This window comes from Diorhabda carinulata, chromosome 1 (genome assembly GCF_026250575.1).
Source record: "Diorhabda carinulata isolate Delta chromosome 1, icDioCari1.1, whole genome shotgun sequence".
Classification (NCBI taxonomy): Eukaryota; Metazoa; Arthropoda; class Insecta; order Coleoptera; family Chrysomelidae; genus Diorhabda; species Diorhabda carinulata.
This window is the reverse complement of record NC_079460.1, coordinates 20548678-20575093: the sequence shown is the minus strand read 5'-3', so window position 1 is coordinate 20575093 and position 26416 is coordinate 20548678. Positions and strand designations below refer to the sequence as shown.

The 26416-nt window shown below is 32.7% G+C and overlaps 2 protein-coding genes across 2 annotated transcripts in view; one reads left to right on the top strand and one right to left on the bottom strand.

Moving 5' to 3' along the window:
* The window catches only part of LOC130898122 (uncharacterized), a 34346-nt gene extending 14516 nt beyond the window's left edge, over positions 1–19830 (bottom strand). The window contains exon 1 of the mRNA XM_057807185.1: positions 19622–19830. The gene's annotated coding sequence lies outside the window, so the exon portion shown is untranslated. The remainder of the gene's footprint in view (positions 1–19621) is intronic.
* A 2635-nt stretch (positions 19831–22465) lies between these two features.
* The window catches only part of LOC130897462 (voltage-dependent calcium channel subunit alpha-2/delta-4), a 39229-nt gene continuing 35278 nt past the window's right edge, over positions 22466–26416 (top strand). Inside the window, exon 1 of the mRNA XM_057806339.1 lies at positions 22466–22829. Within this exon, the coding sequence (XP_057662322.1) occupies positions 22705–22829 (125 nt within the window). The 5' untranslated portion in view covers positions 22466–22704. The remainder of the gene's footprint in view (positions 22830–26416) is intronic.

Genomic DNA, 26416 nt, shown 5'->3' with positions numbered 1-26416 from the left:
TCTTAAATATATATTAATATAAATAAGATACATCGACAATGCTTATAAACACTTGTAGGTCGAATATTTAAAAATGTAAAGGAAAGTCTCTAAGTCAACATTCTTTAAGGAATTAGTTGAAAGTGTACGGTAAATGTCTTTCATCTTACTGCAATCACTCTCTCAGATAGGTGTGTTTTTTCCGGTTAAAATAATGAAAGTCGCCGAAATGCATGTGTATGTAAGAGGTTTGTTCAATAAATATTGACAGAATAATTAAGTAATAGTATCAACAATTTAAGTGAAATTTAAAACTATCTCTTATTTATAGGAAATGTGATAGAAAGTGGACTATATATTGGAATTTAGTTTGGTTCAAACAAATTTCATATATTAAAATTAACTAAACTCAGAAAGAATATATCCCGTGCGATAATTTAGGAAAATGGCCCGTACGTGCTTTTACCCAAATTAGGGGGCTTAAACATTTGGCAATTTCACAAATACAAACATTAAACAGTACCTCACCAGATGAGGACGAATTACGGAAATTTAGCTAAAAAGAAATATTGAAAAAGTATTTTAAATTATTATTTTAATTATTTAGTCTTCATTTATCTTATTAATTTGTTATTTTGTTTTGATATTCGAACACTATATTCACAATTAATTAAAAAATACTAAATAGATAATTTTATATCTTGTTTTTTGGTTTAAAAAATCGTAAAATAATATAATATTTGATTTTGATTTGATTTTATGGTGAATTTATGAAAAAAATATATTGGAAATAACTCATTAACTTTGACTTTGAATGTTATCATAAACGTAATTCTTTGAATATAATCGTTCACAAATTTTTGTACAGGATAAAAGTAAAAAAGAAGAATGCGAGAAAAAAATAATATGAAAATGTTTATTTAATCTTTTTTACAATTAAATTAGTTTTTCAAATCAACTTTTCACTTTAATAATTGTATATAATACTTATTTATGTAGTTAGCTTGTACTTACACTACTCTCTTTCAATTATCTTTAACATTAAACGTTAGGAAGGTACAATTTTTTTAATTGGTGTTCATTTTCAATTTTTCAAAGCTAAAGAATTATTACCTAGTTTCTATGATAACTTTATGAAAAGGATAATTTTTAGAGAAATAGTTAATATTTGGAGCTGCAAATCCATGCAAAATCAACATTTTTGTGTAATTATCTTAGTTTCGTTCATTTTTTTTATAGATCAAGAAAAAAAATATAAAAACTTTATTAGATTACTTGGATTACTTAGACTACTCAACAATTATACGTGAATAAGTGCGTTTATACGAACATTTAATGCTTTGAAACTAATATTTTAATTTTCCTTTAATTTTTTCGTACATCCATCGTAAAAATGACAAAGAAATTTTGATTTTTTAGAAACAAAAACGGGGGAGGGGACCGTGATAGTATAAAACCCAAAACAGTTAAAACACTCACAATTTCCATTGATCAATTAGAAATTTCACATGGTGTAAAAAACTTCATCAGGTTATCCATATCAAAGTCGTTAAAAACCTGTTAGACTTCAATTTGTCTTCTATACTAGACAGTCTATACTAGACTAGCTTGGAAAGGTAGAAAACGTAAATTGAGTTTATAGGAGCGAGCAACTGAAGCCTGGTATGCGGCAAGACATTGAGCAAAACATCGGCAAGACATCGGGCAATTCAAAACTCACAATAATCTTCTGAATTATTTTCAATATTATTTGATTATAATGAATAAAATATCTAACAGCGAAATGGCTTATGGTTAATCAATTTATAAAAAACACGTCCGTAGGAATGCTTGAAAGGTGGTGAAAGATTTTTCTTACTCTTGTTGGTAATCAAAGTCTTCAATTAGAATTAATATCGTTAAAATAAAGTTATCGGTGATTGAAAATCGTATGAGAGTATTAGAAAATAAAAATCTCTAAAATTTCGGCTTAAAACTGAACCAAATCCCTCTGAAATGGTTAAAGTTGACATTCAGGTTAACCTGATCATAATATCAGCACTAATTATCTAGATTTGGATATAGTCAGTGCCGGCTTTAGCACCACCAGCGCCATGGGTGACATTTGAAATGAAATGAAATAACCAGTTTTTTATTAATCATTTATTTAAAAAACTAATAAAATTTGACTTTTCTAGCTCTACGTAAGCTACAGAATTTCAAATTCCAAATAAACGTTGTTCCCATGAATGAAAATTCGCGATTCGGTACCTTGTGAAATTAATTTTAAGGGCTCTTAATTTGTACAGTACTTTTTCGTTATTTCCAATAACATTTTCCGTATAATAAAGATCAATTTTTTTGAAACAGTTGTGTTTATCTGTAGTCGAGGATTCCCGTCCTTCTCACTCAGCTCTCTTTTCTAAAGTTCATATTAAAAAGAGATAGATAATGTGTTCCTTTATAGTAGGATCTACCTGTTAAATTGAAGTGCAGATATTGGACACTCCATTCTAGTACTGCCAACATAATTAATTTTTCGTGAAGTTTTGGGAATTGAAGCGAGGCAAATAAGTGCTACTTTATGTTGGTACCCTGGGCGGTTGCCTCACCATAACGCCGCTACTGGGTATAGGATGACCGTGAATTAGAATCGTTTACTATATTTAAAAGTTATTTTCATTTCATTTGGGTTTATATCTGTTGCATAATCGACAAGTTATAATCTACCTTTAATATAACTGTAATTTTTAACCATTCAAACACTATTAAATTTGATTCAAGTAATCAATCCTTGTAACTAATAAATGATAGCCTGAAGCGAAGTAGAGTTTTCACTTTTTATTTTTAGTAACATTCACACTGGTCCATCTTGAAATTGCGACATTGCGGTTCAAGTATATGATTTTTGGTTCATCAGCGAAAAAATAACAGAGAAAAAGATATATTGAAGATATCTTGAATAAAAAGTTAGGAGAAATTAAAAAAATTTCTTTCTTTTTGCATATTGGCAGGGTGAGCGATGGTAACGACATCTGATGCTTGCATAAAATCATGCTTGACAACAGATCCGTATAAGAAACAATGAATAGTATTAAAAAAATAATTGGAAAATTGGTATCCATTACAAAATACTGTAATCGTGTTTTTTGAGTTAAAAAAGTGATAAAAAGTTATTACGAGATGTTGAAAAAAGTAACCAAAAGAGTTCTGTGAGATGTAACTTGGTTTCCTTTACACCTCACCTTAACTTACTTAACTACACTATATTTTCCCTTTCATAACTTATTTTTTAGCATTTCTAACCAAGATTGAAGTTTTTTACTTTTTCTATTTTTATTTCTTCAATTTTTTGATTTTTTAAAGACATCATCGTCCTCTAATATTTGACGTCGTTTATACGGCAAGGCAGTGTACCGGCAAAGCAGGTGCTCAATCGTCTCTTCTCCTTCATTACAGACTTTTTCATAGTTGTCCCCATTTCTGAAGCCTTCGCCAACATTACAACGTCCACTGATCACTCCAATGGTCTTCTGGATTAAGTGTTTTGTGACTCTTATTATCTTCATTGATCTTAAGCCAAATCGCTTTGGATATCGTGCAATCAATTCTGTTTGAGTTTGATTCCTGATGTTTGAGTTTGATTCCTGAGTACATAGTATATTTCAAGAATTCCATCGGCAGGGAGGTATTTGTCTCTTGGGCTTATCCTGTATTTGATTCTTTGCCTATCAGTGATCCTAGATATTCTGTGACTGTGGCTTAACAGCTACAGAAAAAATGGAATCGACTAAAGACGAAATGAGCAGATAGAATATCTAGATTTAGAATATAAATACAAGAACTGATTTATATTTTGAAATATCCGATATCCGACCAATTTAATCCAACCTAGAGACTAGGTTCGGCTACCAACTCGTATGAGTAACTTGGTTTGGATTCAACAATTATATGTGAATGAGTGTGTTTACACGAAGGATTAATGTTCTGAAACTAATATTTTGATTTTTTCTTACCCCTTAACGTTTTTCGTAAATCCATCGTAAAAATAAGAAAGAAATTTCCATTAATTAATTAGAAAAACTGTGTCCAAAACTTCATCAGGTTCTCCATATCAAAGTCCTTAAAAAACCGTTAAACATCGATTTGTCTTCTATACTATACTGTTTGAATGCATAGGAAGATGGAAAACGAAATTTGAGTTTATAGGCGATAGCAACTGAAGCCTGGTATGCGGTAAGAGGTATCAGCGCCTTCAATAAGCCACTTCATTCAAATACAGATCCGTACTTATTTCAAATATCGCTGTATGAAGAATATTAAAATCGGGCAATTCAAAACTCACTATAATCATCTGAATTATATTCAATATTATTTGATGTTTGAATATCATTTGGAATGCTCACAAAGTTAATGTTTTCAAATATTCTTGCGATTTTTATAATGAATAAAATATCTAACAGCCATTCAGCTTATGGTTAATCAATTTATAAAAAACACGTGCGTAGGAATGTTCGAGAGGTTGGTGAAAGACCAGGTTTGGCTACCAACTCGTCTGAGTAACCCGGTTTGAACCCGATTTCTGAAAATTTTAAACTCGGTTTAAAAAAACGTAAGTTCGTCGATCACTATAAAAATATATTGAAAAATTCTTAGACTACTATAGAAACAAACAAAATTTCAATGTCAAAATATTTTATTACTCAACATATTCTCCTCTTAATTGGATACATTTATTACAGCGAACCTGCAACGTCTCTAGACCTTTCAAAAAAAAATGTTTCTTCTTGCTCTGCAAACCAGACCTCCACAGCTTTTATTGCCTCCCCGTAGAGTGGTCAGTAATGTCGAATAGTAATCTCCATTTATTGTTCTACCCTTATCCAACGGACACTGGCCTTCCAATCGGTCATCATCTTCAATGGAAAATTTACCTCTTTTGAAGGACATTGATCACCAAGGGTATTAAGCATATCTTCGAAAATCTGCTTACCTCTTAACCCTTTTAAATACAGGGACTTGATGATGGCTCGATACTCCAATTTTTCGAATTTAACAATTTCGGTGGACATCTTTTTTCTTTTCATTTATTGCGTATCTCTTTTGACGTCAAACTTTACACTGACACTTCTAATAAGTTCTTGTTCGTTGCTGTGGTAACGCAATATTTTGTTTATGCATGGAACTGATCTAAGCTAGAACATCCTCGTGACTAGAAAGAAGGGCGCAATTTTTAACTTTTAAAGAAAGATTTCGGTTATCCTGATTTTTTTTTACTTCAAAGAAATAATTAAGTAACCAATAATTATTTAAAATATACTGTAGTTAGGTTTTGTTGTTTCAAATGTCTATAATCGACTATATTATGGGATTTGATAGTTGTATCTAATTATATATTTATTTGGTAACGTTCAATATTCGATTCCAGGACAATGTAAATAATTCCCTTCCATATTTTGAACCTTTGAACAAAGCTAATATTGAAAGTACTTAATGGAAACGAGATAGCTTTTTTAATATATCTTTTAAATTTGTTTGTCAGTTCTCTATTTAAGTTTGCCGTTGTCTATCTTTAACTATTTTTAAAGGATGAATTCAATAAAAGAAACCTCATTAACCTCAACATTGATAATTTCACTAATGGCAACCAAGAATATATCAATATGTAGGATGAGTCTAGAAAGTCACAATTTGTTTTATTATTCCTATTTTATATTCCATTTATTCGATTCGATTAAAAAAATAACATGTAACCAACCTATGTTCACACCATACATATAAATGTCCATCAGCTGTTGAAAAGGAAAGTTTATTTCCTATTGTGAAATCGATTTTTTTAGCGTACCATCTCTCAGTGGCGTGGACGGCATTCGGGCCAAGAAAAATGAAAGTGACAACATGTTTTGTGAATAATAAACATACATCAAACAGTGTCTACAGGTGTAGAGTAATAACATTACTATAATTAACATCAATTACGCAAAAATGAAGAAGTCTTGTTGAAGTACATTGACATTAGGAAAGTAAATTTTTTTAGAGGATGTAGTTCGGAATTATATAGATTCAACCAAAAGATAAATAGTAATAAGATAAATAATATTAACAAAAAAATTACAATGATTTTTATGATAGTTATTTGCATATATTTTCATTTATTTCTACACAGATAAAACAGTCTACTGCTTCAGACGCCATTCCAGAATGTGTGGTAAAATGGCGACTAAATCCTTAAATAACCATATAGATGTACAATAGCAGCAATCATGGATCTATTGGTGGAATTTTAGACCTAGACGCACAACTGGAGATTATGAAGCTATTACCTACTCGTAATATGCGCATAAGGGCCATAAAAACCCCTACTATCATTATTTGTTATCGGAACGCAGCAACCACTATTATAGTAACTTGAATGTATTTGGCTTCTAGCTCCTGAACCGTATCAGGAACGTTTATCAGTTTAGAAACTTAGAAAATACACAGTCTATATATATGTTTCAAGTTTGAAGACACCACGTTGTTTAGTAAATTATTTGACAGCCATCAATAGCGAACGTTTTCAGTGAATGAAACATGAAAAAAATTGGTCATCGTTATGTGACGCAATACTTTTATTTGAAAGGCATTAGTCTAACCAATATAAAAGCTGAACTAGATTCTATTCGGGGAGAGACTGCTCCTTCGTTATCAACAGTAAAATATTGAGTAGCAGAGTTTAAGCGAGGCCGAACGACTTGCGAAGACCAGCATCACAGTGGTAGACTAAATAAGGTGACGACTCCAGAAATTTGAAGAAAATCCACGAAGCGGTACTGGATTTTCGTTGACTGAAAGTGTGCGAGCTAGCAGACATAGTAGGCGATTCAAACAACAGCGTCGTGAAGATGCTTCCATCAAGTATTTGGCAATATTTCATAGAAATAATGCCGAATTTTTGCACTGTTTCATAACCAAGGATGAAACGTGGGTCCGCCACATCACACTCGAAACAAAAGAACAATCAAAACAATGTACTGAAAAGGGAGAACCGATTCCAACGAAGAAAAAGACCGTTCCATCAGTAGGAAAGGTCCTGGCGTCGGTTTTTTGGGCTACGCATAGGATAATTTTCATTGACTGTCTTGAAAAAGGAAAAACTATCAACGGCGAGTATTACGCGAACTTATTGCAACATTTTAACCGAAGAATGCACCAGCTCACACATCCTTTGGCCAAAATTAATAAAATAAAGTTTGAATTGCTAACTCATGCAACCTATTCGTCTGATTTAACCCACTTGGATTATTTTCTGTTCCCAGATTTGAAAAAATTGTTCCGTGGTTAAAGATTTTCCAACAATGAAGAGGTAATGTCGGCAGTTAATGGTTATTTTGAGAAGCTTGATGATTCTTATTATAAAAAGGGTATCAAACTTATTGAACATCGCTGGGAAAAGTGTGCGGAGCTAAAAGGAGATTATGTTGAAAAATATATATATTTCAAAGTTGACACTTTGTTTTCACGATTCTCCGATCGACCAGAGGCACAATTTTGTGCATTACTGATTTCCGGGGGTTTTCATAAAACGTTTTGTTTCTATTCACTCTCGGCGCTTGCGTGGAAAAACCCGCCATCATTCGACCTTTTAACTACGAAGAAATATCTTCAAAAACACAAGACTCCATTAACTAGAATACCATTATCGAATACTTAATAAGAATATATTTAAAAAATAGTGGAATACTGCTAAATTATTTCTTTTCTCTGCTTATTCTTCTTCAAGAAATAAATTGTGATATACAATCATATCACCGAAAGAGTAAAACCCTTTCTAACATGAATGTCTACATTCAAAGTGATCTTACTTAATTAGAAAGACCTTATTAGTGACAAAGTCTTAAATTATATCAGTATGTTTATCGAACCACAATCGATCTTTACTGAGATAGTAATTTTGAATAGTTCGCACGTGAAAGTTTGTATCAGAAAAGTTATAACGGATTCCATTAAACTGGTAAATGCATCCAACGGAATCTACTAGAATCTTTTAAACATAAAATTGAAAAATACTAACCTATTAGAATCTAGTGTAAACAATTAATTGACCACGCTACCATAGAATAATTGATAATAAAATCTTGTTCACTTAAGGAAGGAATTTCATTTATTTTGTTATTTAAATAATTCTTTTAAACTATCAAATTTCAAATTAATATATTATATTGTATATTATTTTGATTTATTATTGGAATGTATTCGAATTTTCTTCATATAAATTATCACAAGTAAATATTCCTCTACTGTTGTAACTGACGTTGTAAAGGAAGTTGTACTTATCAAAACATAGAACAAGATATTTTTCTCCCAAAATCATTCTTAATTATCAACATAGTCTCCTTTTGTAGACTTTTTCTTAACCTGATCCAGCCTTTTTAAGCCTTTTAAATAATAGTTTTTTCCAATTTTCCGGTTTCTCAAATTGGGTTTTTCTTTCTCTACTGACTGTATGGCGAAGAAAAAGTCTTTTGTTTCTCTATTCCGCAACAACGGTTTTCCGATTCAAATCCTTCACTTAATAAGAAAATTCGAAGAATTCCTATAGTTGTTTCTGCCTACTCCATTTATAAGGATGTTTTACTGTCCCTTGCAACCTTCTTCAATAGGACTTGTCAACTCAAACCCTACCACAAACAACAATCATTTCGCTTGATCTATGCCCTCGCATGTAGGGTTGTCTATAAGTAAATCCCAAATGTAACTTTATCTAATAAACTTCGACTTATATTGCTAGTTACGTACATAAAGGAGTCAGATTTTGACAAGATGTTGTCTTTCTCCTCAAAATAGGCGTTTACGTATGCGACAACGTCTGATCTGATGAAAATCTCTTCTGCAAGTGAAACATTAAGGTTAGAACACAAGAAACAGTAGTTGGGGTATGTATCTGGTGAATGCAGTGAGCGATCAATCAATTCTAAGTGTAATTTCAGCCATGGCCATCACCATAGTGTGAGAAGGTGCGTTGTCCTGAAGGAACAAGAAAATAGTAGATGACCACAAACCCACAATCACATCTTTTTTCCAACCAATGAAATTGTCTATGCATTTATCGTAGCAGGGGATTCCTTGTCAATTCATTGTCTTGACTGTTTTCTCATTTCAGGAGTATAGTTATAAATCGACGTGATAAATCCGATTGAATTTTCTTAAACCGCGGTACCCTATTCGCGGATTCCTTACAGATGCCTAATTCGTCAGTTAGTACAAGCCAAACTCGTTCTTTTGATATGCCAATAGCCCCTTGCATCTCTCTAATCTTAATCCTACATTTGTTCAGTACCATTTGGTGAATTTTTTTGATGATATAGCTCGTCATTAGCCAAGTTGATATAGCCACGTTTGAATTCAGTTGTTCAAACCTTTCTGGTCGTCAATGTTGGTGCAGACTCCATACAAAATGATTAACTCCTCGCGTGGGTGTAAAAATAAATATTTAATGACAGTTCCATACTCAATTTTTCCATTTTCAAAAAAATATCCGATTGTTAAAGCATCCAAAATTGCTGATATTTCCCAACCATTGATAAGTGCTGATATCTTTAGGTTGAGTTCGGAAATTTTCTAAATAACCCTCGTACAATACAAAAAATATTCCTGTGTACTTTCACATACCCAACACAATAAAAAATATCAATTCAAGCAGAGGAAACTAATAGTATATCAGGATCATACAAATAATTGCAAATCCAAACTAACTAACTTAACGCTTCTTTCGCCAGTCAAAACTTTTACATTAAGTTGAAAGTTACATTTCCTCAACGAGAATTTTTTTTTATTTTACGTAATGATGGTTGGTATGGATCCCTTAGCTACGTTCAGCATAATGATATATGTTTGTTGGTTCTGATCATGCACATCAATATTGTAGTATTCCGGAAAGTGAAACCGTTTATTTTTGAATTATATTTGCCATTAATTCAAATTTGCAATTTGTTGAGCACTGTCCTCTTTTTAGTTTACCTTATCAGATTATTTCACAGAAATTAAAATCATTCATTTTTCCAAATGTAGATGTAGGCCAGCGAAATCGTCAACTTTTTTGATCATAAAAATAAAAAAAAAAATAGTTAACAGATAATTGGACAAATGGAAAATTAACAAAGAATTTATTACATATTTATGAATGAGACAGGTCCGTCTTAAGCAATAACATAACTAGCGTCAAAAATGTGTACAACAGTAATGTAATGTAACATTTTTCGTATTTATTTACAATCTTTCTATTCGTGGGTTGAATTCATAAGCATTGTATCTTACGTTATTAATTTATTCACACAATACACGTAACTTATAATAATTTACTTGAATAATAAACTTTACTAGAAATTATTTAGAAGAAATAGTGTAAATAAACCGCCTGGATAATTGTAATTAGTAGAAATGATAAGCAAATTTTAAAGGAAAAATCTTGATTTTCAAATATTTCTTCTCTATACGTGACGGTCGTCAAGGAAAGATATCTTTGTCATAATGTGACTTTTCACTTTACGGATTTAGATACTTTAAATTAAGCAGAACCACATGGGAATGATGAAATTTGTCGTTAAAAATTATACATGCCATAATAACGTAAAAACTTTCAAGAAATCCAGAAAAAATATAATGAAAAGCTCAAAATCACGATTCTATATTTATCAATATTCGAACCCTAATTTTTTTAGTGTTCACATGTTAAAAAATGTGTTTTTTTTCTCAGTATCAGAGATACTTATGATTGGTAAAAAGAATAACAAATATTGATATCTTTTCAGGATATTCGAAAAATGTGAAGTGGAAGTAGGACACTGCTTTCAGACTTCCCTGTCCAATTTGTCCCTTAACAACTCAATGGGATTGAGTTCAGGCGACCGTGATGGATAAATCACTTTTTTCACCACATTCTTCCTTTTCAATTCTTTCAAATACACTTTGCATATCTTCTAGGAATGCTGGAAGATACATTTTCTTCCGATCGGGGATAGGACAGAAAGTTCCTATAATATTTTTTTTAGCCTTTAAAATTTCTTCAATTTATAACAAGTCTCCAGTCGCCCTACGTCCAAAACATCCCCAAACCATCACCGAGCCTTCGCTATGTTTTACAGTCGGGATTACACATGGCTTTAACATCCGTTTTTCCTTTGACCTGCGTACAAACGATCTCCAACGTCCAATTTTTACGTTCTTCAACCTACTGCGACCTCATAATTTTATTTGACGTCTTAAAAGAGGTTTCTTTACTACCAACTTTCCAAAAAGGGTACTTTCTTTCAATCTCCTTTGCACTGTAGAAGTACCCACTCAAAGACAGATGTCTAGATTCATTGATCTGAGCTGCTACCTCTAGGCTCGTGAGTCGTCGATCACGTACACTAATCAATACAATACGTTTATCTTAAGCGGTTGTGGTTTTTCGAGGTCACCCTGACCATTTTCTATTGCTAAAGCTCCTGGTGGATGCATATTTTTTCACGTTGTCGTCCACGATAAGTGGAGGTATTTTTAATTTGTAGGCAATGGTACGATTACTTCTACCTAGAGTATGGAGACTTGGTTGCTTGGTTTTATCTATTTTAAAACTTACAAATCTGAATTTGCGATAACGATATTAATTCGTATACGAACTTGACAGAAAGATGTTTTGGTCCAAAAAGTATAAATCACAGCACGTTCTTGCATCTCACAGGGATAGCTGGGACTAAACTACAATCATAAACATTGAGAAAATAATAAACAAATCAGTCGGTACTTGTAGGTTTTAACTTTTCGCACACACCGACAAAATATAAACATCTGCACGTCTAAAGTAAACAAATAACGGATACTATTATTTTTGGTTTGTAAGATAACGTTTCGATCTTCGATTGACAATATGAAAGAGAAATTTGTTGATATTTTGAAATTGAATGATTGGTAAAATTGAACTTCATATCGAAGAGATTGTTCCGAATGAAGTTGTGATCACAAAAAAATATTTAGACTGGGTCAATTTGTAAAGCGACCTTATATGATTAATGAAATATTACGAATTCAGTAGGAATGCGGTTCAAAAATATAAATTAAAGAAATGTCAAAAGAAAGTTATTTAATTTCATATCTCAACGAGTCTCTCGAGTATAATATAAAGGAAGAAATCGTACTGAATATTTCCGAAAGTGTTCCCGACTATGACATTCATATTGATTTCTTATCCTAGAAGTAATAAGCTGAACGTTTTAGGAATTTAGGAAAAGACTTGAGTTGAAGTTACTTGTCGTCACTCTCCTACACCAATAAAGAATTCCTATCGATGTTTTAGACCAGTTGAATGTCCATTTATTGTCAAATATATCTCAATATGTAAATATTTTCAAAGCAATTGACTGAAAAACTGATAGCAGGGAGAAAATTTAATATAAAAGTTTCTATTTTCAATATCGGTTTCTCTACAAAATAAAATTTGATTCTTTTTATTTCTCAAATCATTCTCATAAACATTATTTCAACAAAACTCATTTTTTCAACTTAATTCTGACTGTATTTTTCCACAATTTATTTTCCATTTTCACATTTTCCACAAATTATCTAATTTTTACATGGATAAAGTGTGCTTATAGAAACTGATAAACTAAAATGTTAACCTCGAATGAATATATTTTCATATTATCTACAGAACTGTATAATAATCTCATTTTTTTGGCCCGCTGTATCTTTTACTCGGTTGTTCTGGTCCATTATTGACATATCCAGACTTTGAGCAAATGGTAAGAAAAAGGTTCATCCGAATTTGGAAAGGTTTAACTTTTTTCCTAAGGGCTACCGATTAATACTTTACATTTTTTAGGTAAATAATAGTACATTTACAATTAAGTAAAAGAAGGATATTTCACCAAGGCTTTGCAATGATGCACAAGTTGATGTAAAACATTGTGAATTTGGAAAATTCGTAAATGTAATTGCTTCCTTATTCACCTAATTAGGCTTCAGATGAGTTTTACCGTTCTCACTTCTTTAAAAGTTGTAGGTGGTTGTAAATGAAGCCTACCTTAATGTGAAATAAAAATGACACTACAAAAGTACTTGACCCAACAAAGAAAACACAAAAATTTTGAGAAAAATATATTTATTTTTCAACGTAATCTCCTTTTAGTCCCATACACTTTTCCCACGGTTGTTCAATAAGTTACACTTTTTATAATAAGAGTCCTAAACCTCCGCTATTAACTGCCGACATTACCTCTTCATTGTTGGAAAATCTTTGATCGCCGAGTCAGTTTTTCAAGTCCGGTAATACATAATAATCCAAAGGGGCTAAATCTCTCGAATAAGGTACATGAAACTGCAATTCAAACTTCGATTCATTCAGTTTTGGCCATTGCAATAAAGAATATTTGAGCTGGTGCATTGTCTTCATGAAGCAACCTTTTCTTCTCAGCCAAATTCGGACGTTTTTGCTTGATTTCTTCTCTCAAACGTTGCAATAAGTTCGCGTAATACTCGCCTTTGATAGTTTTTCCTTTTTCAAGATAGTCAATGAAAATTATCCCATGCACAGCCCAAAAAACCGACGCCATGACCTTTCCTGCTGATAGAACGGTCTTTTCCTTCGTTGGAGTCGGTTCTCCCTTTTCAGTCCATTGTTTTGATTGTTCTTTTGTTTCGAGTATGATGTAGCGGACCCAAGTTTCACTTATAGCTTTATTTCTGGGAAACATTGCCACTATACTCGCTGGAAACATCTTCAAGACGCTGTTTTTGTTCCATTATAAGCAAACGCAGTACAGCTTTCTCACGGCCAAATTTCAAGATAATATGCCATGTACCGCAAATTTTTGAATTGCCTACTATGTCTGCTAGCTCGCACCCTTTCAGTCAACGATCATTCAGTACCGCTTCGTGGATTTTCTTCAAATTTCTGGAGTCGTCACCTCATTACCTCAATTAGTCTACCACCGCGATGCTGGTCTTCGCATGTCGTACGGTCTCGTTTAAACTCTGCAACAATATTTTACTGTTGATAACGAAGGAGTTGTCTCTCCCATAATAGAATCTAGTTCAGCTTTTATATTGGTTAGTCTAAGGCCTTTCAAATAAAAGTATCGCGTCACGTAACGATGACCAATTTTTTTCATGTTTACAAATTCACTGAAATCGTTCGCTATTGATGGCTGTCAAACAATTTACTAAACAACGTGGCGTCTTCAAACTTGAAACATATGCTCGATAGATTGTGTATTTTCTAATACAGTGGTATTTTTCAAGCAACTACCGCCAGCTCTAGGTCAGGCCAGATACAGAGTAAGATGACTGTATTGCATAAAGTTACACGCTGAACGGAAAAATGAGCTGCTGCTGGTACCTGTTGTATGTATTTTTAAATGCGAGGGTGCTTGGCGTGGTTGCCAGATAACCATGAAGTCATCTGGTGATGTCTCGTTCAGCGTGTGCGCCGATTTCATTCGGTGTATCGATACAGTTTTTTCTTGATGATAAAAGTCACGTCATTTTTCTCTGATAATCTCCAAGATGCTGTTCCGGAAGTTCAGCTACTGCTGGTACTTGTTGTATGTATTTTTAAAATCAAAGGCACATGGCGTGGTCGCCACAGAACAGACACCAAAATGAATATATAGAAATACAAACAATCAAGTATACAGCTAATATTCCTACTACTGGCTTAAATTTCGTAGCAACGTTGATACTACCATATTATCATTACATGTAGGTCCAACAAAAGTATGTCACAGCTTAAAGATTTCACTGGACAGAATACAAAATTGGCAAAAAATATGGGGAATAAAAACAAATGGGAGGGAAACAGTTTATATAACCTTCATAAATTAATTCACGTAAATACAGTTAAATGGCATACATCTAGATTGTAGATTGAATTGGCAACTATGCAAAGAGAAAACAACTTGGTTTACAATTTCATTGCTGGATGATTGGCAGAAGATCTTAGTTATCTATATCCAACAAAGTGTCATTATACAAAATAATGCTTAAGTCCATCTGGACATACGGAGTATGACAAACAAATCAAATCTAGCCATTTTAGAAAGACCTTGGAATGATAGTAAACGCCCAGAGGTATGTTATAAGTGACGTTATTGAGAATGATCTAACTATTCCACTAGTGTTCTTCAACAAACTAATGGAAGAGAATTCTGAGATGAGAAGATGTGAATGTCTACATCAAGTTGACGAAAAATGAAAAAATTTATTGTATTCTTTGTATCCTTAATTTCAAATCTTAATAATCGGTATATTTTTTATTATCTTTGTTTTCGGTATCTGTAGAGAAGCGTCGACAGAATCTAATAAATAATTTATACATTTATTATAATTTCTCTCACTTATTAGTTGGATAATCACTATTTTCATTTATGTTAAATAGTAAGTTAATGTTAAGATACACTCGACTGTTTTTATATGTCATATTATTTTCGAAAAAGCAGTACAAACGAATACATTAAACTTTTATTTGTCCTATTTAGTTGGACACAAAGACATTCCAAGAAAGTAGTCCGTTAATTTAGATTTTTCAAAACTATTTAATTATTTTCTTATAATTGCAAATCAACTATTCAAACTTCAATAGTTATAATCATAGATTCATTCAAGCGACGTCTAATTCTTTTTAAGTAAGTCGTGGTTAGATTGAAACTTGCGAGGTTCGTCTACTCGTTATTTATGTCTAGCATGGTTGAAGTGAGACCAAGAAGCGATTATAAATGTTAGTGAAATTAAAAAAAATAAATTTCTTCAACCTTTTAGTTCTTAAACCTTTTTAAATGTTTTGATGAATCGTCTTGATTTTAAGTCTGTTTTGACAGAAAATCAGTTTCCAATAATAGTTAAAAATTAAAGTTTCATATTAAACCCAAAGTAATTATCTCATTTAATTTTATTTCATCAGATGCAAAAGAGATTGATAATTCATAAACCTGACATATCTCTTCGACCAATTGTTTTAAGTATTCTAACTCCTCTCACACCAATATCTAATTAGTTGGAAAAAATTTAGTTCAAAGCAATCAAAATTACATGGAATTTCAAAAACATATATGAAAATTCTTTACCAATATGTACTCATATTGTTAGATGTAGTTTCTTTATAAACAAATACGATGATTGCTACTCAAGTTTTGAGATATGGCAAAACTGTTGTGGATATTTCAAATCTGTCATTTTTAATGATGAACGTACTTAGAAAGTGTTGTCATTCGAGTGCTATTTGACTTGTTTACAGATACTTCACAGACACATTCATCTTGTTCAAAAAATGGAATTAAATCCTGTTTCATGCGATGATTTTCTATGACTTTCGACGTAGATTAAACCAACAGCAGTGTGCCACTCAATTTATTTCGACTTTTGGTGATGAAGCATCATCTGTTTCGTTTCAATCGTGGTCGTACTTCGCTATAGGATGAGTTTCGTTTAGGTCATCCAATCTCGGCTGTGCGTAAACTGATATTAATCGTCATGTGACATACCGTGAGAATAAGGTATACTTGGGCATTAGTTCCACTCGCATACATTCAATACTGCATGAACATTTGGTTGTCAAAAGATTTCTTCGCGTTGGATATCGTATAATTTGACAATCGCTCAAAAAAGAACAATCGATTGTACAGGTCTTTCGAGACGACTAAATCCAACAAAAATTCTTTGCTCACGAATCACTACGAAACAAATGAATGCCTATTGTTTTGGAAAAATGCATATGTCGGTGCTGTTCCATTAGAGCAACATAGAACAGAAAATTATGAATGGTACAGTTGAATTTGTTTGACAGAAGTGTTCGAAAAACTTAATCGTAGAAGACGAAGATAATGCGAGTTCTCACACATCAGTTTAAACAACAATGTTTTTGTATAGTCAAAACATTGAATTGATGGGTCATCGGCGAACAGTTTCTGTTTGGCACCCATTGATTTCTTCTTATTTCTGCAGTTCAAAAATAAATTGCGAGGCCAAAGTTTTTCTACACCTGAAGAAGCAGTTGATGTTTTGAAGGTACCTCAATCTTAATGTAGGAAAGCTTGAAAAACAATAATGCCATATCCAATTATAAATATTTGTTTTTATTTGTCTTAAAATTGAAGCAACAACCCTCGTATTTCAGGAACCGAAATCAAATGATTTGAGCAAACATAATCAAAAGTTTGAGTGCTATGCGGTTTGAATTCAAAATTTGAAACCACTTTTTTATCATATATGCAAAATGGCTTACGATATTTCAATTTAAAGGAGTTTGATCAGTTAGTATTCTTGGACGATTTTGAGAAAATTTATAGAAAACACTTTTAACGGAAAGGAGTTAAACACGCATGACCTTTATGAAAATTAACATATTTTTGTTTTGCTGTTTATATTAGAGACACGAAATAATATTTTTATTTATTAGAGTATCCAAAAACAATCAAGTTATGACTTTTTAAAACATTCGACAAATAAGACTTAGAAACAATGCCAAGTCTTATTAAAATATCAAAAAAATGTTTTGAATTTAAAATAAATAACACTATGTGAAAATTAAACTGAAAAGTTGAATGAATTGAATTCAACTCAAAGTAGAATTAATCCTAAATACATGATAATTTAAATATCAAATAACAGGTTCAAAAGTACTTATGTGTGGTTAAAAAAACTCCTTTTCGACGTGGAAATTGAGGTGTACATTTTTATTTAATGTGTCTAAAATGAGATTTTGAAATTAATAAAGAATATTAGGAACAAAAAATGCATTTCTTCTAAGTGAGTTTTTTTTTTCAGTTTGAAAAAGATTTGTGGTGTTTAAGTACGTCAAAATCAATTTAAATTGAAGAAGAAGAAGAAGAATGTAAAAAACGATTTCAAAATTTTAAACCTTTCACATATTTTCTGAAAATATTGGACAATATACTTTTACACTAGTGTCAAAAAAGTGGAATTACTTGAAGAAAAAACGAAATGATTAATAATGATGTATCTCTAGTGAGAATATCAGCGTTTGCGATAACTACAGAGGGTGTTTTATGAGTAATGTCAATTTCTATGCCTCAATTTAAACATGTGGTAAATTCTATGAAGAGTAAATTTGCTTCACTTTCTTCTAAACATTCTCTCTTTGTTCATTGACGACACATTATTATGGAGTGCGGGAAATATGAGATTCTGCTATTGTCGAGACATTATTGGAAAGAAAAGTTTGAAGCAGCTGTGGCAGCAAGGAAAATATATGAAATTGAAGAGGACACAGTTAATTAGCGAACGGCACAGCGTTTTAATAGTGGAGTCGTCAATCTGCGTGGTATATTGAGGGTACAGTAGAAAATAAACCTAGTGCCAGCACTTGCTGATTATCGGACTCCCTTGGGCCTACTAAAAATACCATATACCGCTATTGAAAATTATTGGGTAAGATATTTGAAAGTGGCACACGAATTAACCGAGATTCAAGCGAGTAGGTGTGTAAACAGATCCTTGCCCTGTTGATAGGTAATCGTTTTATTAAACGTATTTTTACTTACGAGGAAAAATGGATTTGGACAAAGAATAATTACCAGAACCCGTTGCCCAGAGGCCGATTAGAGCGGAGTATTGTTATGTGTCTAGTGGAATTATGGAGGCTTAGTGCTGTTCATTGCAAAATCGATATGGACAGCTGATTTATAAGCAACTAAAAGCGGGATCTTACAACAAGACAATGCTGGACCACTTACCGCGAAAGTTACGCGGAATAGGATTGAAGAACTTGGTGGTATCAAATTTCTACCACACCCAGCATTTAGTTTGGACCTGGTACCGTCAGATTACTATTTTTTCAAATTCATGGCGAAACTCTTGAGAGGGAAAAATTTGAATCAATCCATCAATCCAAAGGAGATGTTGAAAAAATGCAGTGTGACAATTTTTAGTATTAAAACCAAAAGAATCGTTTTACTAAGGTCTCAAAGAGTTTGGATTGAAACCATAGAATACGATGGGTTATACTTCGAATATCAAATCTCACTATTTATAATTTAATAAACAAAGCCAACAAAATACCTCGATGTAGGGTATGATAGGCAATGAGTTACCCTCAATTGAAAGTTATCTTCAGTAAATGATTCGTTACAGATCTTACCAAAGGATCAATAATGATGTATCTCGAATGGTGAGAACATAAGTATCTGAGATAACTAATTCATGTCGTATCAGAATCAATCCCATTTTTCTTTTTATATGAATTACATTTTTAATAAATGAGAAATCTTATAAGTAGATGATGCTGTGGCATTGATTCATTAGCAGAGAATAATTAAAAAAAGTAGAAAAATGACTTGTATCGAAGCCAACGGAACACGTCGTTGGCCTTCTCCAAAATAGGAACAGAGATATTTGATTTAATTTTGATCACACCGACTCGCTTGTTAAAAAATTTATATTCATCAAGTATATAATGATTAATTGTGAATACAATATAAAAATATACTAATTCATTGTAATATTGCTAAAATTACACAGCTGTCATGATATTTTCATTTTTTAAATAATAATTTCAATAATATTGCGGCTCAAATATCTGTTCTAACACAATTTAACGAAAATAATTATTTAATAACACCTGTTTTAAAACTAACGTAAGCATGAAATAGGAAAAAATATTCAATATGAATACCAAGTGAGAACTACCTACCTAAATTTTATTTCTTTTATTATTAAGTTGAACAACCAGAGCGAAATTCCTCCAGAGTGTGAAAAAGACGAGTTGATAATCCGTTTCACTATTTAATACACTGTATACACGTATCTATATCCTCAATTACATCGGTCACCAGTTGTACCGACAATGATAGGTATAGGTAGTACTTTCTCCGCGCACTTTGTTTCAGTACTGACAACTAAGCTACAACAGTTAAAACAGTACACATTGGTAGCGGTATATTGAATTTCGGTACTTCTAGTAATGGTGGGATAGAAGAATGGGCATTCTCTTTTTTCTCGCTAATGGTACAACTTAGAGACGTACTATACTATGCAAAATAAGATTATTCAGCGATAATAATATTTATGAATATGTAATACCTTTCAAAACATTTATTTTTTCAATTATCGTACTTCTAAATACACTAACCAGCAAAAAAGCGACTCAATATTATTTCTCTCTTTTAATTATTAATGGCTTTTTTAATAGATAATAACCTCACATTCTCCACTTTATTTCGATTTTTAACAAAATTATTCTTTTCTTTAACACCATGTAAAATAAAATATGTCTTATTAGGACATTAAGTAATTAGTAGATTAATTAACGACGGTAATGGAGAAGAATCCTTCAATAAGGATCTTATTCTGACACTTAGGGCTTTATCATACTAGAGGATTGCGATTGCTTTAAAGCGGAGTGGGTGCGCAACGATCAAGCCGCACACACGCAGAAAATTCGTTGCGAACGCGCAACGAGATCGCTGCGAATAGTGAATAATGTTAATCTTTAGATCCGATTGTTGTGGCAACAATTGTTGCGCTGTTATAAGATGGTCGGGGGCAACGTGAAACTACAAGAATTGTTGATGCTAGTGTGTGTGTGCAAAGGGTATACCAGCGCTTTCTGGAGACTGGCCTGATCACTAGAAGACCAGGCTCTGGGCGAAAAAGAGTTACCATTCAACGAGATGACCGTTTTTTGGTGTCCACAAGTTTGCGGAATAGGACAGCTACTACGGTTTAACTGCGAAATCAGTGGGAAGAAGTGAGAAATGTCAACGTTAGTGAATGGACCGTTAGAAGAAGACTTCATGCTGCTGAACTGTCATGCAGAAGAATGGCTACAGGTCCTCCGTTCCAACACCAACATCGGACTGCAAGATTGACATTAACCAGAGATCACGTTCGTTGGAATAATGATGACTGGAGCTAGGTATTGTTCTTAGATAAGTCGCGTTTTTGCCTCACTGGGTCAGATGGATGTCGAGAAGTGAGGAAAGATATGCTGAAGTTTGCATGGACGAGCGTCTTCCATTTGGTATTGGATCAGTTACGTTTTGGGCGGGCATTTTTATGCAAAATAATGCGAGACCACAAACAGCCAAAATTGTCAGGGAGTATCTGGATGAGGTAGAAATTAGGCGGTTTAACTGGCCAACCCGCAGCCCAGACATGAATTCCATAGAAAATGTCTGAGATGAGTTGAGACGACTGATCCGCAGACACACACCAGCACTAAGAATTGCCCAGGAGCAGAGCAGATTGCTGTTGAAGGAATGGGATAACATCGACCAGAATGTGATCCCCAACTTAATTCAAAGTACGCCGCGCCGACTTCAAGCAGTCATCAATGCAAGAGGAGGGAATACACGTTATTAGTGTCAAGTTTTTTATTTTGTTCGTTCTATATCTTCCCTAACAACAAAATTTTGAATTTTGCCCAAAATGTTAATTTGTTGCTTTTTCAGAATAAATCATTAAATCCAAGAAAAAAATGCATTTTTCTTTAGTATAGAATATCACATTCAGCTTAAAAAAGCTCATGCAATTATGTACAGTTTGCGAATACTATCTGAAAACGTGAAATTTCAAAGAACATGAAAATTTTAAGTGGACCTCAATTTTTTGCTCGCCAGTGTTTTCGTGGGCACTTCAATAAGTTTTATAACAAAAATGTCAATCATTCAAAGGACACAAATTTTATGAACTGGACGTCTAATTTCACCACACTTTGTTTTTAAGTCTACTACACGAGTTACTCCGTCTTGTCCGGGATACAACTTGATGATTCTTCCCGGGCGCCAATCAGCAACGAAACTATGATTGTCTCCCTGGACCAGGACTAAGGAACCAAAGGTTAAAAGTTCAGACCCTTTGGTTTTCCATTTAAGGCGGCACTGTAATTGTGACAAATATTCGTTTTGCCAACGGATTCAGTAATGTATAGTAAACTATAGACTGCAGATGCAGTCTGTTCATCGGTACATCTTGAAGGGATAATTCTGGCACTGCCTGAATATTTCTGCCAACCAAGAAATGCCTCGGGGTGAGGGGTGTAAAATCTTCTGGGTCAGCAGTAAGAAGGGATAAAGGTCGGGAGCTTAAGACACCCTCTATTTGAATAAGAACGGTAAGATAATCTTCGTTAGTTAAATGATTGGTTAGGTTAGATTTTCAGACTAACTATTACAAAGCCCATTTTTTTAATTGGAAAATGTCATTTTATAACTTCGTTGCTACACCCTGTATTATTCACTATTTCCGATCTGTGGAAATAGGGTTATAGAGCACAATGCTCTCTTCATTTTATGACTCGTTGTTATTGTCTCCTACAGAAGGTCGATAATGTATAATTATATAATTTTGAAGATAGCAAGGATCGTAGGAAGATGATCTGGCATGTTATTTGAGAAACATAGTTAGATAGTAGGAAAAATATAATAATTTTATTAAATGCTGAAACCCTCTGTAGAAAATACCATTTTTCAATATCGATTGAAAGGGTATGGCGGCGTTTGCGCGGTGTCACCAAAGACGCGAAACGAATCCAAATAGATTCGGCCGAATTGAGGCTCGGGGTGTGTACTATAGCCAAAAATTTAATTCGACCGGGTCCGGTTGTAACGCCTATGAAGGGACGCAAATGAATGAGCTTAACATGTGAAAACAGTGAAATATATTCCATCAGCGATAGCACTTGTTTCGAAGAAGAAATGAAAATTATAAAATGTCGAATTATTCGCTAGTCAACAAATTGACCTAGTAGCTAGTGTAGATAGAAGTGGAGTGAACATGTTGCGTGAAAATGTAATGCCGAACTCGTATACTTACATGAAAACTCTGATTTTACTCCTTTTATTCCTTACTCAAATAATGATGGTATTTCCCGAACAAGACGAAGACATACCACATAACGAGTAAGTCATAATAACATATTTTTTAGTTGTTATTAAAAAGAACGCTATGAGATTGTTTTTTGAATATTATTTTCTATTAATCCGCAGATGAAAATATCTAATAGTTATCAAGCAGACATTAATTATATTTTTACATACTAAACAATTGAATTTATTTATTCATATATTAAATACCATTTTCTTCTTATAATTATTAAAAAAATTGCATATATTAAACGACTTATTATATTTTATTACAACTAATAATATCCAGATATTTGTCTTAGGTCCGTTACATTTGGTCTTATATAGGTCTTTATCGACCTCTTAAGCTTCAGAACTAAGTTTAGTTACCTACCGTTGTAGGCTTCTCCTTATTTTTATAGTTTCCTGTGAACCAAAGATATTGAGTTTGACAATTATAATTCGAAGTTTAAATATTACACGTGTATATTCTGATACGAAAATGAATGTTTCATTTATTTTTTGTTCTCCTTACGTGGTGATAAGAAGCAGTAACATTTTTGGATTTTTGGGTTTACTTAATAATTATATGTGAGCCAGTTTTGTTAATATTTTCATCTATAAAGAGCATTCTATAAAAAACCATCTAGTCTACGTAAATCTGGAGAGAGACATAATTTTTATGTATTTATATGTATTTGGGATAACTTTACCCCCTCTTCATAGTCATACTCCCATTTTTATAATGGAAAACTCTGCAAATGTTACTATAAAAGTAGTTGAAATAACGAAAAGTATAATCAGAACATTTTCATTAGCTCTAGTTTTTCAGTTTCAGCTTATAGGTATAAAATAGACAAAAACATGTGAGTGTGTAAATTTGTGTGGAAGAAAATAGCTTGAAAGCAAGTCATAGAAGCCATAGAATTTTTTAATGATTCTACCTAAATATTAATTTTATTATCCTTGTTAAAATTTACTAATAGAACTAAAATATGTTGGTCATCTATGCTTAAAAGGTGTGTGTAATTACTGAGAAAAAATTTACTGAAAAAATTAATAATGAGTTCTGGAAAACTTCATATTCATCGAATATTATATTCGTAGCCCAGAAACTCTGGAGCATACGCTTTCCCTGCTCTTCGCTCACATCTCCTAAATTTTCCAGAAACCTGTCTAGGTAACTATGGAAATTTATGCTCCTATTGCACCCGATATTTTTTAATTGCAGCAGAAGGTATTTAAAAGTTCAATATAATTTTTTATTTCGGATACAATTGTACCTCTAATAGTTTCAATTTTTCCTACTGTAAGCTGAGAAATATTTTGGCAAACGTAAGAAAAGCAGTTCCCGTCTTTCTCTGGTGATTTAACAAACTTTTTCATGTTGCCCAGTTTTATATGTAATGGTGGAGCTACTAATTAATTCTGAACTAAATATTTTCGTTACAGGCTCCATATTTTCTCTCAAGGACCAGCTTTTTCTTTCCCAATGCTCTTGTTCACCTCTACTCTCCAAAAGACATATAAAACAGTTAAACTTCGTGTGACCACTTTGTTGACCGAGACAATTGTGCATCACAGAGACAGAAAATGTCAAAGTCTTTAAGTCTAACTTGATCGTAAAATTTCTGAATTAAGTACCTATAATAGTTTCAATTTTTCCTATAGTACGCAGAGCAATATTTCGGCAAATATAAGAGAAGCAGTTCCCGTCTTTATCTGGTGATTTAACAAACTTTTTCATGTTGCCCAGTTTTATATGTAATGGTGGAGCTACTAATGAATTATGGAATAAATTTTTTCTTTACAGGCTCCATATTTTCGCACAAGGAACAGTTTCTTCTTTACCAATGATCTTGTTAATAAAATAATCATAAAACAGTGAAACTTCGTGTGACCGAGAAGAATGCTCAAAAATTTGCCATTTATGACCATCATATTTTATGTTGTTCAAGGCCCTTATAAGAAGGCAGCCAGTCGCGCAAACACGTTTTGGCTACCGACTTGTTGCCCAGCCAATCGCACCGACAATCACTGGCTGGTCATTCTGGTTGCGTTCCTATGTAGCATACGGATCTTATTACACTGGGCAGCAAATCGCCTGTCACCACACAGGAATTCTCTCAGTCACAGTCACTAAGCTGGTTATCGTTGTTTCTAGTATTATGTATAATATGTATAAGTGTTTTAAAAATATGTTTAAATACATACCATACGGTACGATCAAATATGTACTTTCCTGACTCTTCTGGACAAGCTTCCCTTCTGAAGTAATACTTTTTCTCATTTGAGTATCTATTCTAGTTATGTAATCTCTTATTAGGTCTAATAGCTAAAACTTGGTTTCGAAATGCTGAAGTAATTAATTTGATGTTTTTAAAGATAGAATGGGATGTATATGCATTGTCCCCCTTTTTCATCTCTTTTTCATGACTAGCGCCAGAGGAAACAAATATTCATCTTTCATCTAAACTGTCATATTTACCAAACGTTCTTGTATATACTGAACAGCAAACTGAGCTGAGCATTGTTTTCCATTCCACAGCTGAACTGTCGACTAGGTAGCCGACTGCTTGCGCCTATTAAGGGCCTAAGTGTATTTTCTTCCTTCAGCTTTGTACTGTGGTCAATGGAAACCTCTACGTTTTATTTCCATTATGTAATGTTGATGAACAAACGTCAGTTGATTGGTTCGTATTGTTTCAAGTCCATTTTTATCAACAAGTTTTTGATACCTGAGCAAAAGATCATGCCGTTTTCTTTTGGAAAATAACGCTGTAACTTTTCATTTCATCCACGATGAAAACATATTTTAGTGTCTGAAGAAAGCAAATTTGTTTCTTTTAGTTTAGAGGCAACTCTGATGCTTGTTTAGAAAGATTTAAATTTCTTACAAGATCATCTAACTCATTCTGAGAAAAGTATTTTGGTCATTTGACATACCTTCAAAATCAACATCATTTTGTGATGAGCTTAACTATTCATTGTCATGTTCTAAGGGTTCAGATATATTTTTAGGCACTAGATTAGACGTTGAACACAATTAGTACTTGGATACTGCCATTAGTTGGGAGCCCAAAACAATTCTGATATATATTTTCCGCAATTTTCCAACACATATTCTTCGCTTATGTAGCAAAACTGATCTAGACTCTTTAAATAAGTCTAGATGCTAATCATAACACAGTGAAATACGCCTGTTATCGATTAATTGATAAAAATCAAAAATAAAGTAACTCGAACTGTATTTTGAGAATAAATTTGACAAAAACTAGTCATATGTGAACATTAACATCCTATAAATTCGCGGCAACAGATAAAAAGTTAAATTTTGTATACTAGTGTTTGCTTCCATACATTAACTATCTTTTCTCACCTTTCACATCTTCGTTATTATCTTCTCTTTGTAGGTTTTTTTCGCAACTGATCTATTTTAAAAATTTTGCCATTGAAATTATGAAGGATTATTCCGTATTTGCTATTTCATGAGCAAGGATAACCAATATTATATTATTGATTAATATTATTTTATAATTTCGTAGTTCAAATTTCCATAGAAAAATTATTCTATAGTAGCTATATTGAATATGGAATCTTTCTATACAAAATTTGTAGGAGAATATCTAAAAGATGAAATGGAA